Below are 12,270 nucleotides of genomic sequence, written 5' to 3'. Positions count from 1 at the left end.
AACCCAACTTACCCTCGTTTCCCAGGAGAAAGGGGCAGAGTGCTCATCTTGCCAAGTTATGTCCTGAAATAAAAATTCAAGAATAAATCTGGAATCCAAACCCAAAGGGACCCCGCGCTGACAACCACCACCCGAGGCCATGGGGGAACCAAACTTCAGCAAGAAGAATCCCAAGTCCCGGCTCAAAACAAGCCTGAAGTTGTCGCGCTCTGCAGAGAACGTGCTGACCTTCTTGGTCTGGCTCCCCCCTCACCCTGCTGGCCGCGGCTGCCAGGTACGCCCGTCCCCTGCCAAACGGACATTCGATGAATGCCTGGGAGCCCCAGGACGGACTCGATGACAGGGAGGCCGAGGGGAAAGGAAACAGAGCTTCCGGGCTCAGGTCTCGGCCCGGCCAGCGCCTAGCCACACGGCCAGGGGAAGATGACTTAGCCTTTTGAGCCTCAGTTTCCTCATCTGTGAAAGGCGAACTGCGCTTCCCCTGCGGGGCTGTTGTGAGGATAAAATGAGGTAACAGAGGAAAAGGAGGCCGGGTGATTATCTGCCAATCAACACCTGTACTGTCTGAGCATCGCCCCCCGCCATCCCCCTAAGTGCCTACCAGAGATCTGAAAGGCAGTGACCAGCCTGTCAGTGAAGAAAATGCCAACTGAATGCAGCTGCCTATTTAGAGAGAAAACTCTGAAATCCTTCAGACCCTCACAAGCGGCACAGGAGAGGAGCCCTTCGAACAGTCACTGAGAGTCTGACCTTGGATCCACTGACCCGAACAAAGGTTTGTAGGATCGCCTTTCCTAGGCCACCCCTCCAACTCTCCAGCTGTATTCCTATACTAGCAAATGTCTCACGTGTGCCCAGCTTCTGCTGAGGAATCTTATTTTCTGAACCAAAAACTGGGACATCCTGGGCGATACAGACTGAAAATGGCATAAAATATTTTGAACTGAGACTGTCCTTGCATAAAGCACCCCAGGTACATGATGTCTTCGCGCCCAGAGTCACTCCCTAGCCCCAGAGCTAGGTTACCTGGCTCCCCTCCCCCTCCTGGAGTTCTGCAGAGGGTCCACTTCCTTCAGTACCAACTCCATCCCCAGCCTTGGCCTCTAAGCTATGTCTCCTATTCACTCCTGGCTGTCGGGCAAAACTTTAGAAATGAGAGGGAACGTGGGCCACTACGCTCCCATTGGGAACCTCAGTTAAGTCCAAGCGTACTCCTCAACTTACAAACTGCGTCCCTCCAAAAGTAGAAACGTGACTTAACAAGTCTCGGCTGAGGGGGCTCCTGCGTCCAGGTCTCTGTGTGTGTGGTCAGGGCGTGGGAGAAGAGCGCAGTTGAGCTCAATGACCTGAAAGTCCTCAAAATTCTGTGATCTCAGGACCCTCTAAGTTCCTCTTAGAAGCAATAAAACAAGAAGGACTTTGTTTTCACATGGGAAAAATAAAGGAGGCTGATGAAATGTATGTTCCCTTTGTTCTAGATTTGGACCTGTGGAAAAGGGCAAAGGGAAACCAACTGGTAAATGTGCTCCCTCTATGGGGAGGTGGCGGGGTGGGGGGGGGACAAGCCCAGTGGCCACCTCAAGGGACAGAGGAGGCGTGTGGAGATTCAGTGGGCGGGCAGAGGCAGAGGAGGGGACAGGACCACTGACCAAAAGCAGGACACACCGGAGCTGGACACCCTTTCTCATGTGATATGATCGATCCTCTGAATGTTAATTATGCAGCTTGAGTCCCTTTGAAATCTGCAAAGAACACAGTAAGAAGGTTTTTGGCTTTGGAAGATGAATGAGTGCAAGACTGAGGAAAAAAGATGTAGCCTGGAGCTTGGTGAGCCAGCAGGCTCCAGTGGCTGCAGCCCAGACAGGCTGAAATTCCAAGGGGGCTGCAGACAGAGGGGTGCACTGTGATTTCTCCCCAACTTGGTGTCAAGTCAATAATCTTTTGTTTGCTCCAGCAAGAAACGGAGTCAAGGGGCAAATTCCTTAGATTTCTGCAATTCTGAGCTCATTAAAAAAAAAATAATAAAGCACTTAACAAAAATAAACATGCCAAACAAAAATGTGATTGAAGCTCTGATGTCAGCCACTGGCTGCACAAAGAGCGTTGGGGGCAAGCACAGGCTTTCCAGGCAGCTGGATGCAAAACGGCATCAGGATTGCAAAGTTGTAGAAGTGGAGAGTGGTGGTGGCTGTACAACACGGTGAACGTACTGACTGTACACCTAAAAGTGGTTAGCACGGTCAATTTTATGTTCTGAATATTGTACCACAATAAAAGAATCTGAAAAGGCTATATATATTATATGATTCCAACTATATGACATCCTGGAACAGGTAAAACTATGGAGACAATAAAAAGATCAGTGGCTACCAGGGTTGAACAGAAGAAGGGCTGAGTAGGCAGAGCACAGAGGATTTTCAGGACAGTGAAATACTCTGTACCGCGCATTAATGATGGATGCTTTTCTCAAAACCCACAGAATGTACCACAGCAAGAGTAAACCCCAGTGGAAACTATGGGTGTTGGGCAGCAATGCTGTGTAGGTTCATCCATTGTAACAAATCTTCCACTCTGGTGGGCGTGTTGGTAGTAGCAGAGGGTGCACATGTGTGACAGTAGGCGGTAGTTCAGAAATCTGTACTTTCTACTCACTTTTGCTGGGAACCTAAGACTGCTCCAAAAATTAAAATCTATTCTTCAAAAAAGTGTCCCCTCCCCCCCCAAAAAAACCTGACAAAAGTAACAAATGCTAAAAACATCGTTTCCTAATGACTTTAGTCCCTCTTGCTATTATCTGTGCTCTTGAGGTTACTTACATCTGTTGCCCCTGCAAGATGGAAAGTGCATCTATAACACCACACAACGAGGTCACCGCACCTCCCTGACCGGCTCTGATGCAGTGAGCTACCTGGGGGCTTGGACAGCCCCTGGGGGAGCATCTCCATGGCAACCAGCACGTGCTCCACATCAGGGCTGCTCCCCTCACTGCCCTGGAGCCAGATGTTAAACATTCCCGAACACACCACAAGCTGCAACCAATATCAGACACACTGAAATTCACTACATTCTACACTAAATGTAACTGCTACTCTTAAATTTTTTAAGGATTTTGGTAATTTTGCTTTAGAAATTATTTGGTGACAAGTAACTCATCTATAATTGGTTGATTCCTCTGTAAAAGTCAGGACTGTTCCAAAATTATTCTAAAATGAAAAATTCTGGACCTAGAATTCATTTCAAACACGAAATGTTATAAATATTAGCCTTTCCTCTTCATGAAGTTGGAGACTAGTGGGACATTTATTCTTTTATAACTTTCTTTCCAATTTTGGGGCCGGTGAATTTCATCGTGTCTCAAGTGTGTGAGGTGGACAGCACCTGTAAGTGGCACTGTCCACAGCGGGTGTCCCTTAGTGCCGCCATAGGTCAGCCTGAGCAAGTGGGGCAAGGAGCACGGGTGTCACAGAGCAGCTCTGAGCTCCCCCTACACAAAGCCAGGCCGCTAGCAGCCCGCAGACGGGGAGCGGCACCTTTCCTGCAACAGTCAAAAGAACTGCTTCTGAGACGCCTGCAGCGCTCTGAAAGTCTCGCTTTCACTCTGGGCCTCTCTGAGGGACAGGCTAGGGACCATTCTGCAACCTGAACAAACTGCACCTTCCTGCAGATGCCCTCTCTCTGGCATACCTGTCCCAGGTAGCCAGAGGGGATGATCATCTCCTGGGTCCTTACTGGTCTTGGGTCCACGCTGGCGCCATTCACAGGCACCAGACTCAAGACTCTCTGAAGAGCATCCCTAGCCTAGAGGTTCTAGGTCTGGCTGTAAATCAGAATCACCTAGGGACTTCCAGGGTGGCGCAGTGGTTAAGAAGCCGCCTGCCAATGCAGGGGACGCGGGTTCGAGCCCTGGTCCAGGAAGATCCCACATGCTGCGGAGCAACTAAGCCCATGCGCCACAACTACTGAGCCTGTGCTCTAGAGCCCGCGAGCCACAACTACTGAGTCCGTGTGCCACAACTACTGAAGCACGCATGCCTAGAGCCCGTGCTCCGCAAGAAGAGGAAACCACCGCAGGGAGAAGCCCGCGCACCACAACGAAGAGTAGCCCCCGCTCGCCGCAACCAGAGAAAGCCTGTGTGCAGCAACGAAGACCCAACACAGCCAAAAATAAATTAATTAATTAAAAAAAAAGATTCCACCAAATGAATTAACAAGTTCATTTAGAAGGACAAGACTCCCACACTAAAAAAAAAGAAAAAGAATCATCTAGAGTGCTGTTTTAATAGGCAGAATCTGTGGGTCCCACCTGACTTGGTTTTAGAAAACCAACAACTCCCTAGGTAATTCTAAGGCAGCCGTTCCCCTCGGGCAGCTTACCTACTTCAGTCCTCCACAGGACACCTGACTGCCTCTTCACACTGGGGACACTTGGCCACACAGGCTGCACTTGCCGACCTCCCAGGCTCAGGGACCCACCTCTGTCTTCCCAGGCCATCCCACCTGCCAAGGTGGCCTCAATGAATACTGCTAGGTGACTCTCATCATCCCCAAATAAGGACTTCTACTAAACCAACCAGGGTTCAGGCTTCCGTCACGAGGAGCCCAAGGATTTCTGGGCTGGCTCTCACCCACCCAACTCTGGAGCAGGCAGAATCACGTTCTGCGTATCAGTATAGTCAACCAAGGCACACAAACGGTCTCCTAATACACAGCAAGGGCCCAGCAAATCACGTTTAAAGGCCGCTTTCATTTCATTCTTCCCAGAGTTCAAAGATTGCATAAAACTACTGCAACAGCGTTTCTAATCATGCCCTTAGTATGTAACCATAAACAATAAACACTCTTAGGTGGTAGTCAGAATATGGTGCACTGTTTGTTAAATTTCTCCTGCCACCTAGAGGGCTGAGTCTCTAAGAGTTAGAATCCCAACCATTAAGCTCCCCAGAAATATATCTGATTTTTCTTGAGTGATTCAGAAACAGTGCTCACTGGAACCATATACTGTCACTGTCCTCCTGAAGTCCATAAATGAGGCGAGTTTCTGGTTGATAAGACAGCGGCATCTTGGCTTAAAAGTAAGAAATGTACTGGGCATATACCCAGAGTAAGCCATAACTCAAAAAGACACATGCACCCCAGTGTTCATTGCAGCACTATTTACAATAGCCAGGTCATGGAAGCAACCTAAATGTCCATCGACAGACGAATGGATAAAGAAGATGTGGTACATATATACAATGAAATATTACTCAGCCATAAAAAGGAACGAAATTGGGTCATTTGTAGAGACATGGGTGGACCTAGAGACTGTCATACAGAGTGAAGTAAGTCAGAAAGGGAAAAACAAATATCGTATATTAACGCATATATGTGGAATCTAGGAAGGTGGTACAGATGAACCGGTTTGCAAGGCAGAAATAGAGACACAGATGTAGAGAACAAACGTATGGACACGAAGCAGGAAAAGGAGGGGGGGCGGGCGGGGTACGGGGAGGATGAACTGGGAGATCGGGATTGACATGTATACACTAATTTGTAACAGATTTGTAACAGATAACTAATAAGAACCTGCTGTGTAAAAAATAAAATGAAATAAAATTCAAAAAAAAAAGTAAGAAGGGCTTCCCTGGTGGTGCAGTGGTTGAGAGTCCACCTGCTGATGCAGGGGACACAGGTTCGCGCCCCGCTCCGGGAAGATCCCACATGCCGTGGAGTGGCTAGGCCCTGTGAGCCATGGCCGCTGAGCCTGCGCGTCCGGAGCCTGTGCTCCGCAACGGGAGAGGCCACAACGGTGAGAGGCCCGCGTACGGCAAAAAAAAAAAAGAGTGAAGTGTAAACTCTGGGCTCTGGGTGATCATGATATGTCAGTGTCGGTTCACCGGTCGTTCACAAATGCACGGCTCTGGTGCGGGTGTTGATCCTGGGGGAGTCTGTGCACGGGGTGCAGGGGTATATGGGAACCCTCTGTACTTCCTGCTCAATTTTGGGGAACCTAAAGCTGCTTTAAAAAATAAACCCTACTTTTAAAAAGGGAGACGTGAGGAAGAAGAATATGCTCTTTTTTTTTTTACCAACTGGTTATTCTTAGGGGCTATTGTTCATATGTTTATGGAATCGATGTTTTCCCCTTTGACTTGCAGTACATTTAACTCTGCTGAGATCAGAGGGTTGCCATCACCGGAAGTACAAAAGGGCAGTTCCAACAACAGAAAAGCAGTTATGATTTAACTCCTGGGCAGGTTCCACCATGAATACAAATACAGAAACTCAGGCCTCCTCAGACCTCAGCAGAAACATGCCAAGGTAGTGATGGGAGGGTGGGTGGGGGACAGGTCTAAGGAAATGAAGAGAAGAACGAGCCAGAAGTTTAACAGACAGGTCTGGCCTTGATTTCTTTTTCTGAGAAATGGGTACTTTCTCTGGCACTAACAAAATCTCTCATTTTAGAGTGTAAAAGTAACTCCCGTCAATTATAAGATGACTCCAGACCTGCCAACAGGTTTCCCAGCTCTGCCCCCTCCCTCCCTGCAAGACAAGGAGCCAGTCGTTTCTTTGCAAAACCTGTTCCCTGGTAGCCACTGGGCCACACACCCACATGGGCCAGGGGGAGCCTGTGTTGCTACCTCAGCTCCCAAGGCCACCTGTTCAATACAGCTCCCCCACCCGAGGAGCCCCAGCTATGGAGAGTCCCAGGCCAGGTGCTACTCTGGGCAGAGGGCCATCTGACCATCTCAACTGGATGGCTGAGGATGACCGTGTTCTCAACTCCCGCCTGGAGCCCGGGCACAGACGCCAGGCGCAGGGACACGAAAAGCCAGGTCCACCCTGTCACCTTTTCTAAAAAATGCACGCATCTGCCAGACAGAAGGTGGGAATCATAATTACACACTCCGCCTTCCTTAAAAAACAAGTCCAAACGCTGAGAAAGGAACTCTCAAATTTCTCATTTTTTGTGCCAAAGGCTGAAAAATAGAAGCCAAGCTGCTGAAGTGAACGGGGAAGAGGCAACCTCACATGTCACAGGTCCTGCATCAGGAAGACACATATCCGAATAAGTGAGCAAAGTTCTGGAAGGGCACTACCAATTTCTGCTTCATAATGCTGCTGCTTTCTGCATTGCTTGAAACTATTAACAGTAACATACAGGGTCGTTATTTTAGAAACTGTATACCCATTTAATTAGTTTATTTGCAAACACAAACAGCTGGCCAGCCTGGACCCTAAGGAGCGAGGGCAAGGTGGCCCTTGGCAGGCAGCCCCAAGGGCATGGACTGGATGACAGCGGCTCGGCGAGGTCTGCTGCACTGGGGATTCCATACTGACCCCCAGCCTCCCGAGCACTTCAGGGAAAGGTGCTTCGTCAGCCAGCTGGGAGCAGAAGCCGGATGGGCAATGGGCATGGGAAAAGCCACATGGCCTTCAGAGGCCTGCAGAAGGTATCCAGGGGTCAGGGAGGCCAAGACTCAGCCCCAGAAAAGGAGGTGAAGGCCAGGGAGAGTAAAAGAGCAGGCAGCAAGCCTCCAGGTTCCTGCAGGAGGGGGAGGGAGGCAGGTGCTAGAGAACACCTCCTTCTGAGAGCGGCGGGTCATGCGAAGCTGCTGGACAGGGGACAGAACTGCCTCGCTCCAGGGCTTAAAACCTGTGCTCTACAGCACGCGAAATCCAGGTCAGGGTCCCCGGGGCTGGCATGTGGAAACCCCCTCCTGCCCAGCCCCACCTACTTTACAGAGAAGTGAAACAGGCAAGCAGGTCCCTGGGAAGCCAATACTCCGGCTGCCCAAACTTCTGAGTTCACTTGCTTATGGCCTGTTGGGAGCCAAGAATGTGGCATAGTGCTTGGAACGCTGTGACTCTCACTGACGTGCTCAGATCGGTGGAAGAGTCTGGGAGTGGGGGCAAGGGGCAGAGAGCGACACATGCCTGCAAAGTCAGGGTTTTCGTTTTTCGGGGTTTTTGTTTCTTCGTTTTTGGTGTGTTTTTTTTTGCTATTTGATAACAGGAAGCGGCAGAAGCAGACTGGGGTGATGGCTAAATCCCTCTAAAATGAAAACTTTTCATCTCCCAAAGCAAGCCATTCCCAGAACTTTGACTGCTGGAAGAAGAACGCCATAATTGAGAAGCACAGGGAAAGCCAGACTGCTCAGAGCATCCATTCGCTTTCATCCATTCCATGAAACATCCATGCTTCAATGTTCAGACCAAGTACTTGACCCAAAGGGCAAGCCTGTGTCCATGTCTGTTCCAAGCAAGGCCTATAACCCGAGAGAAGTCCAGGCAGCTGCTCCCCGGTGGAGGAAGAAGCCCGCCCTAAGAGGGCAGCCGGACTGCGGCAGGACCAGAACCAGGTATGGGGACGCCAGGTGCTTCTCTCCCGTTGCTGAGAGATGACTGTTCCACCGGCAGCAGCTCTAAATTCTCTGCACAGGAGGGGGCTTGGGGAGATGACCAGGGGGCAGGAGGGGCCGGCAGCCTTGCACTGAAGCTGTACTGAGATCATATGTTCATGTGGAGGGATTTCTAAAAAAGCTGGTGAAAATCAGGGGAAGACTAAGCGTCCCTAAAGCATGAGCAGCTCTAGTGTCTAATACACTGGGCTTTGGGAAATAGGCACTCAATTGACCGCCAAGGTGCTAAGAACCAAGAAACCGACAGGACCCTTCACGGCTTCAACGCGCAAAGGCAGCCATCCTTCCTCTCCTCGGCAGGCGCGCCCTCCAAGCAAGGGTGGATCTGGGCCTGGACGCTGGTCTCCTCACTTTACAGACAGGGAAGGTAAAAACGAAGACGCGAAAAAAAAAAAAACGAAGACGCGGATAGCACGCTGCCACACCTGTCCTACACGGAGTGGCCCCAGCTGGGCAACTTGGGCATGTGAGCTGAGCCCTGAGCCCAAGCAGGCTTCCACTCGTTTGTTCCCTCAACGCGTAACCACGGCTGGATGGCAGTCCCATTTGAAGGCCATATGGGCATGATCTGACGTCAAATGCTGCCGTGTGGGACACAGAAATGTTACCAGCGATGAGGGAGAGTACTCAAAGGAACAGGCGACATCCTGGTCCTTTGGGGTAGCCGAAAGGGGGGCCCAATCTGAGGCGGGTGTGACTGCTGATCAGGAAACAGGGCACATCATGGCCACAGTGTGGACAGAGCAAGCCCAGCTTTCAGTATGTGCCCCGAGGCCCATTCCTAGAGCTCGGCAGTGCAGAGCTCCTTCTCACGTGGGACTCTACGTGGCCAGCTCCAGGCTTAGCAACAGGAGGAATTTATTGATTTCACGACAGTGATTTTCAAAAGTGGATGTGGAGAGACAACAGCTAACAGCCTTCATATTCTCACCAGCAGCAACCATGTTTTATCCCACAGGCCTTTCCTAGACACTGTCTCTACTCTCATCCTGTAAATGTTCTTCCCGTTGCAGGAGCTCAGAGAGGTTAGGGGTTCACCACAGTCAACAGGTTAGTAGATGGAAGCCAAAACAAAGCCAAGACTCACAACCAAGCCCAGGCGCTTTCTATTACAGCCTTAGGAAAGGCCCTCAGAACCCAGTATCCCAGCTGGTCTTTCCCAAGTATCTACGGGGCCCACCCTGCTTATCATCCAAGGTCAGATGCTGGCTAAAGCAAGAGCTGGGGTGCACCTGAGCACCCGTCCTTCAGTGGGCCCACGGTGGATGCTGGCAGTGGCAGAGCTAGGATGAGGATTCTCTGTTGCCAGATTGGCCGTGGAGGCCCCAGGGGCTACATCTGAGGACAGATCAAACAGGAAGGGACAGAGTGCCTGACTCAGTCTGGTTCAGGGCCCTTCTGGACAAACCTGGGGCCACCTATGCAGGCCACTCTGTCCAGCAGCCTACCGAGGGGTCACCCGCCATCCTCTCCTTATCATCGCCCCTTGTGCGCAGGAGCCAACCCTCCTCCAAGTACAACCCTCCTCTTGGGCACGAGACCACCAACTCCACTTTGGTGCCAACCTCTTGCCAAGTCCAGGTAACACATTTTAAAGTCCCTAGTGGGATGAGATCGCTCAGCCGCTGCAGGAGGGCAGGGGGAGACAACAACAACAAAAAAAGCTCTGAGCAAGGTACCTCCGTACCTGTCCTCAAACTCACTGTCTCTCCGCCATCCGTGCTGAGAGGTTGGTCGGAGGCATTCCAGGACATACTCGCAACCCGTTTTGCAAAGCTGAGTTCAATTCTGAAAATCAGGGCTCCCGTGCTCCTGGAAGGACATGTAGGTCCCACAGCAAAAAGTTCTGTTGGCCGTTAAATCGCTTTGCGTTTACAAATTCGCAAACAGCTCAGTCCGGCACCCAGTTAAGGAATCGGAGCACAAAATTCACTTGGCCACATCTTTCCTTATCAGCCACACTGGACCCTTATATGGCACGGGCTTTTGGATGGTGAACGGGCACGTGGATATTCTTGGCTGGACAGCAAGCTAAGGGAAAATGACAGGGACCCTGCGACATCTGTAAGTAGCCGCAGGTTTATTTCTTCTCACAGTTTATTTCTTCGTGACTTTTCCAAAGAGGGGCTGCCTGCTTTTCCATCACCCACATCTGAGCCCCAACCCTGCGAACGTCTTTAGAGAGATGCATATGCTCACAGTAAAAATGCTTCAGCTCTGGGCTTCACATTTTAAACCTATATTCTCATCTCTTCCGTTACCACACCCTCGTTTTTTTCCTGGCGAAGCCTTCAGAGTTTAAAATCCATGGAAGACTCTTCTTTTAATTCTGTCAGGATAAGGCAATGTTGGAAGCAAAGTTTTGCTCTCTCACACTTCCCCCACGTGAAAGCGGGTTTATGACCACAAACATTTTGTATTAATAAATGTCTCAGCACAGCCACGCCTGAAAATCAGATTAAAACCTCATCCTCAACTAGAATTCCTTCCACAGTCTACGACTTCCTTGGAAAACCTCTCCAAGCCCAGCCCCTCCTGCCTGCAGGCTCAGAGCTCTCAGGGCTGCGGATTTCCCTGTATGCTGCAGGCTCCTTTGGACTTCTTTGACCCTCACCACAAAAGTTGAGTCTGAAAGGCCAAAGAGCCGCAGATTTGGCACCAAACAGGTTTTAGTTAAACACATTTCCAGGAAAAGGCCGACTTTTGGAGAAGCACAGAACACTCAGGCCTTTGTGACTTAGTATGGGTCACCCCTGAGTTTTTTCTAGTTTCAGTGTTTCTTCCTCCACAATGTCCGGCCCTCTAGAAGGCCCAGCAGAGTGTCTAGGTCAGAGGCCCAGGCATGCCCTTATATGTACCAAAGGCTTGCGACAGCTCATTTGCACGTATCCCTCGTTTTTCACTGGAAAAAGGAGGCCACCGTACTCATTCCCAAAACTAAGCAGCTCATCGGGCTCACTCGGAAACATCTTAGGGCTTCGGCTTTTGCTTCCTAATCTTGGAAGGCACCTCTTGCTTCTTGTTACCTTGCTGGACAATTTCACTCTCCGCACACAGCTCATCACAAATAGTAGTATTATTACGTATAAAAGGCTGACTGCCTTCCCTGGCAGGCCAGGGGTGGATATTATTATTCCCGGGGGGAACTGAGGCTCCAAAAGGTTAGGTCACCCACGGCCAGAGCGCTAAATGGCAGAATGGATCAGAACCCAGGTCTGCCTGGCTTAAAATCCCTTGTTGTTGGCACTTTGGTCTGACAAGTCTCGGGTCCCCTGCGGCCCGGCGGGGCAGCTCCAGATGGAGGGTCTGGAATGACCTCCTTCCTTCTCTCGGCGGTCCTCCACGAACTGCCCCGGGGAGCCCCCCAGCCCCACACCTCCGGCTCCGGGTCGCCCGTCCCACCCACCCCGGTTCCTGCGCCTTCTCCTCTCCAGCCCCTGCCCGCGCGCCTGGCGGGGGCGGCTGCTAGCGGGCAGGGGTCCGCCCGGCCGGGGTCGCCTCGGGGGGCGGGGAGCCCGGCCCGCTCCGCACCTACCTCGTCCCCGAAGCGCACCACCTTCTGGCCCGTGGGCCCGCGCAGGCCGGGGAAGCGCGCCAGCTCCTCGGGGTCCGCGGAGTCGCGGGGCGCCGGGGCGCTCGGCGCCACCAGGCACCGGTCGATGATCTCGTCCTGCTGCGCGGGCGGCAGCCGCGCCCACTCGGGCCCGTACTTCTCCCGGATCTTTTCCTTGTCCTGCATGATCTTCCTGGCCATGGGGCTCAGCGACGAGAAGTAGGTGAAGCGCTTCCGCTCCCTGTCGTCCAGAGGCCGGTTCCCGCTCATGACGGCCGAGCGCGAGGCCGCGATCGCCGCCGCCATGGACGCCAT

The 12,270-nt window shown here is 51.5% G+C and overlaps 1 protein-coding gene across 1 annotated transcript in view; it reads right to left on the bottom strand.

Moving 5' to 3' along the window:
* C16H1orf198 (chromosome 16 C1orf198 homolog) overlaps positions 1-12,270 on the bottom strand; it is a 30,696-nt gene extending 18,426 nt beyond the window's left edge. Inside the window, exons 1-2 of the mRNA XM_065894868.1 lie at positions 11,938-12,270; positions 13-63 (exon numbers count right to left, since the gene is read on the bottom strand). Coding sequence (XP_065750940.1) covers positions 13-63; positions 11,938-12,270 — 384 coding nt within the window. The remainder of the gene's footprint in view (positions 1-12; positions 64-11,937) is intronic.

Source organism: Phocoena phocoena, chromosome 16, assembly GCF_963924675.1.
Source record: "Phocoena phocoena chromosome 16, mPhoPho1.1, whole genome shotgun sequence".
NCBI lineage: Eukaryota > Metazoa > Chordata > Mammalia > Artiodactyla > Phocoenidae > Phocoena > Phocoena phocoena.
This window is presented reverse-complemented; position numbering and strand designations above follow the sequence as displayed.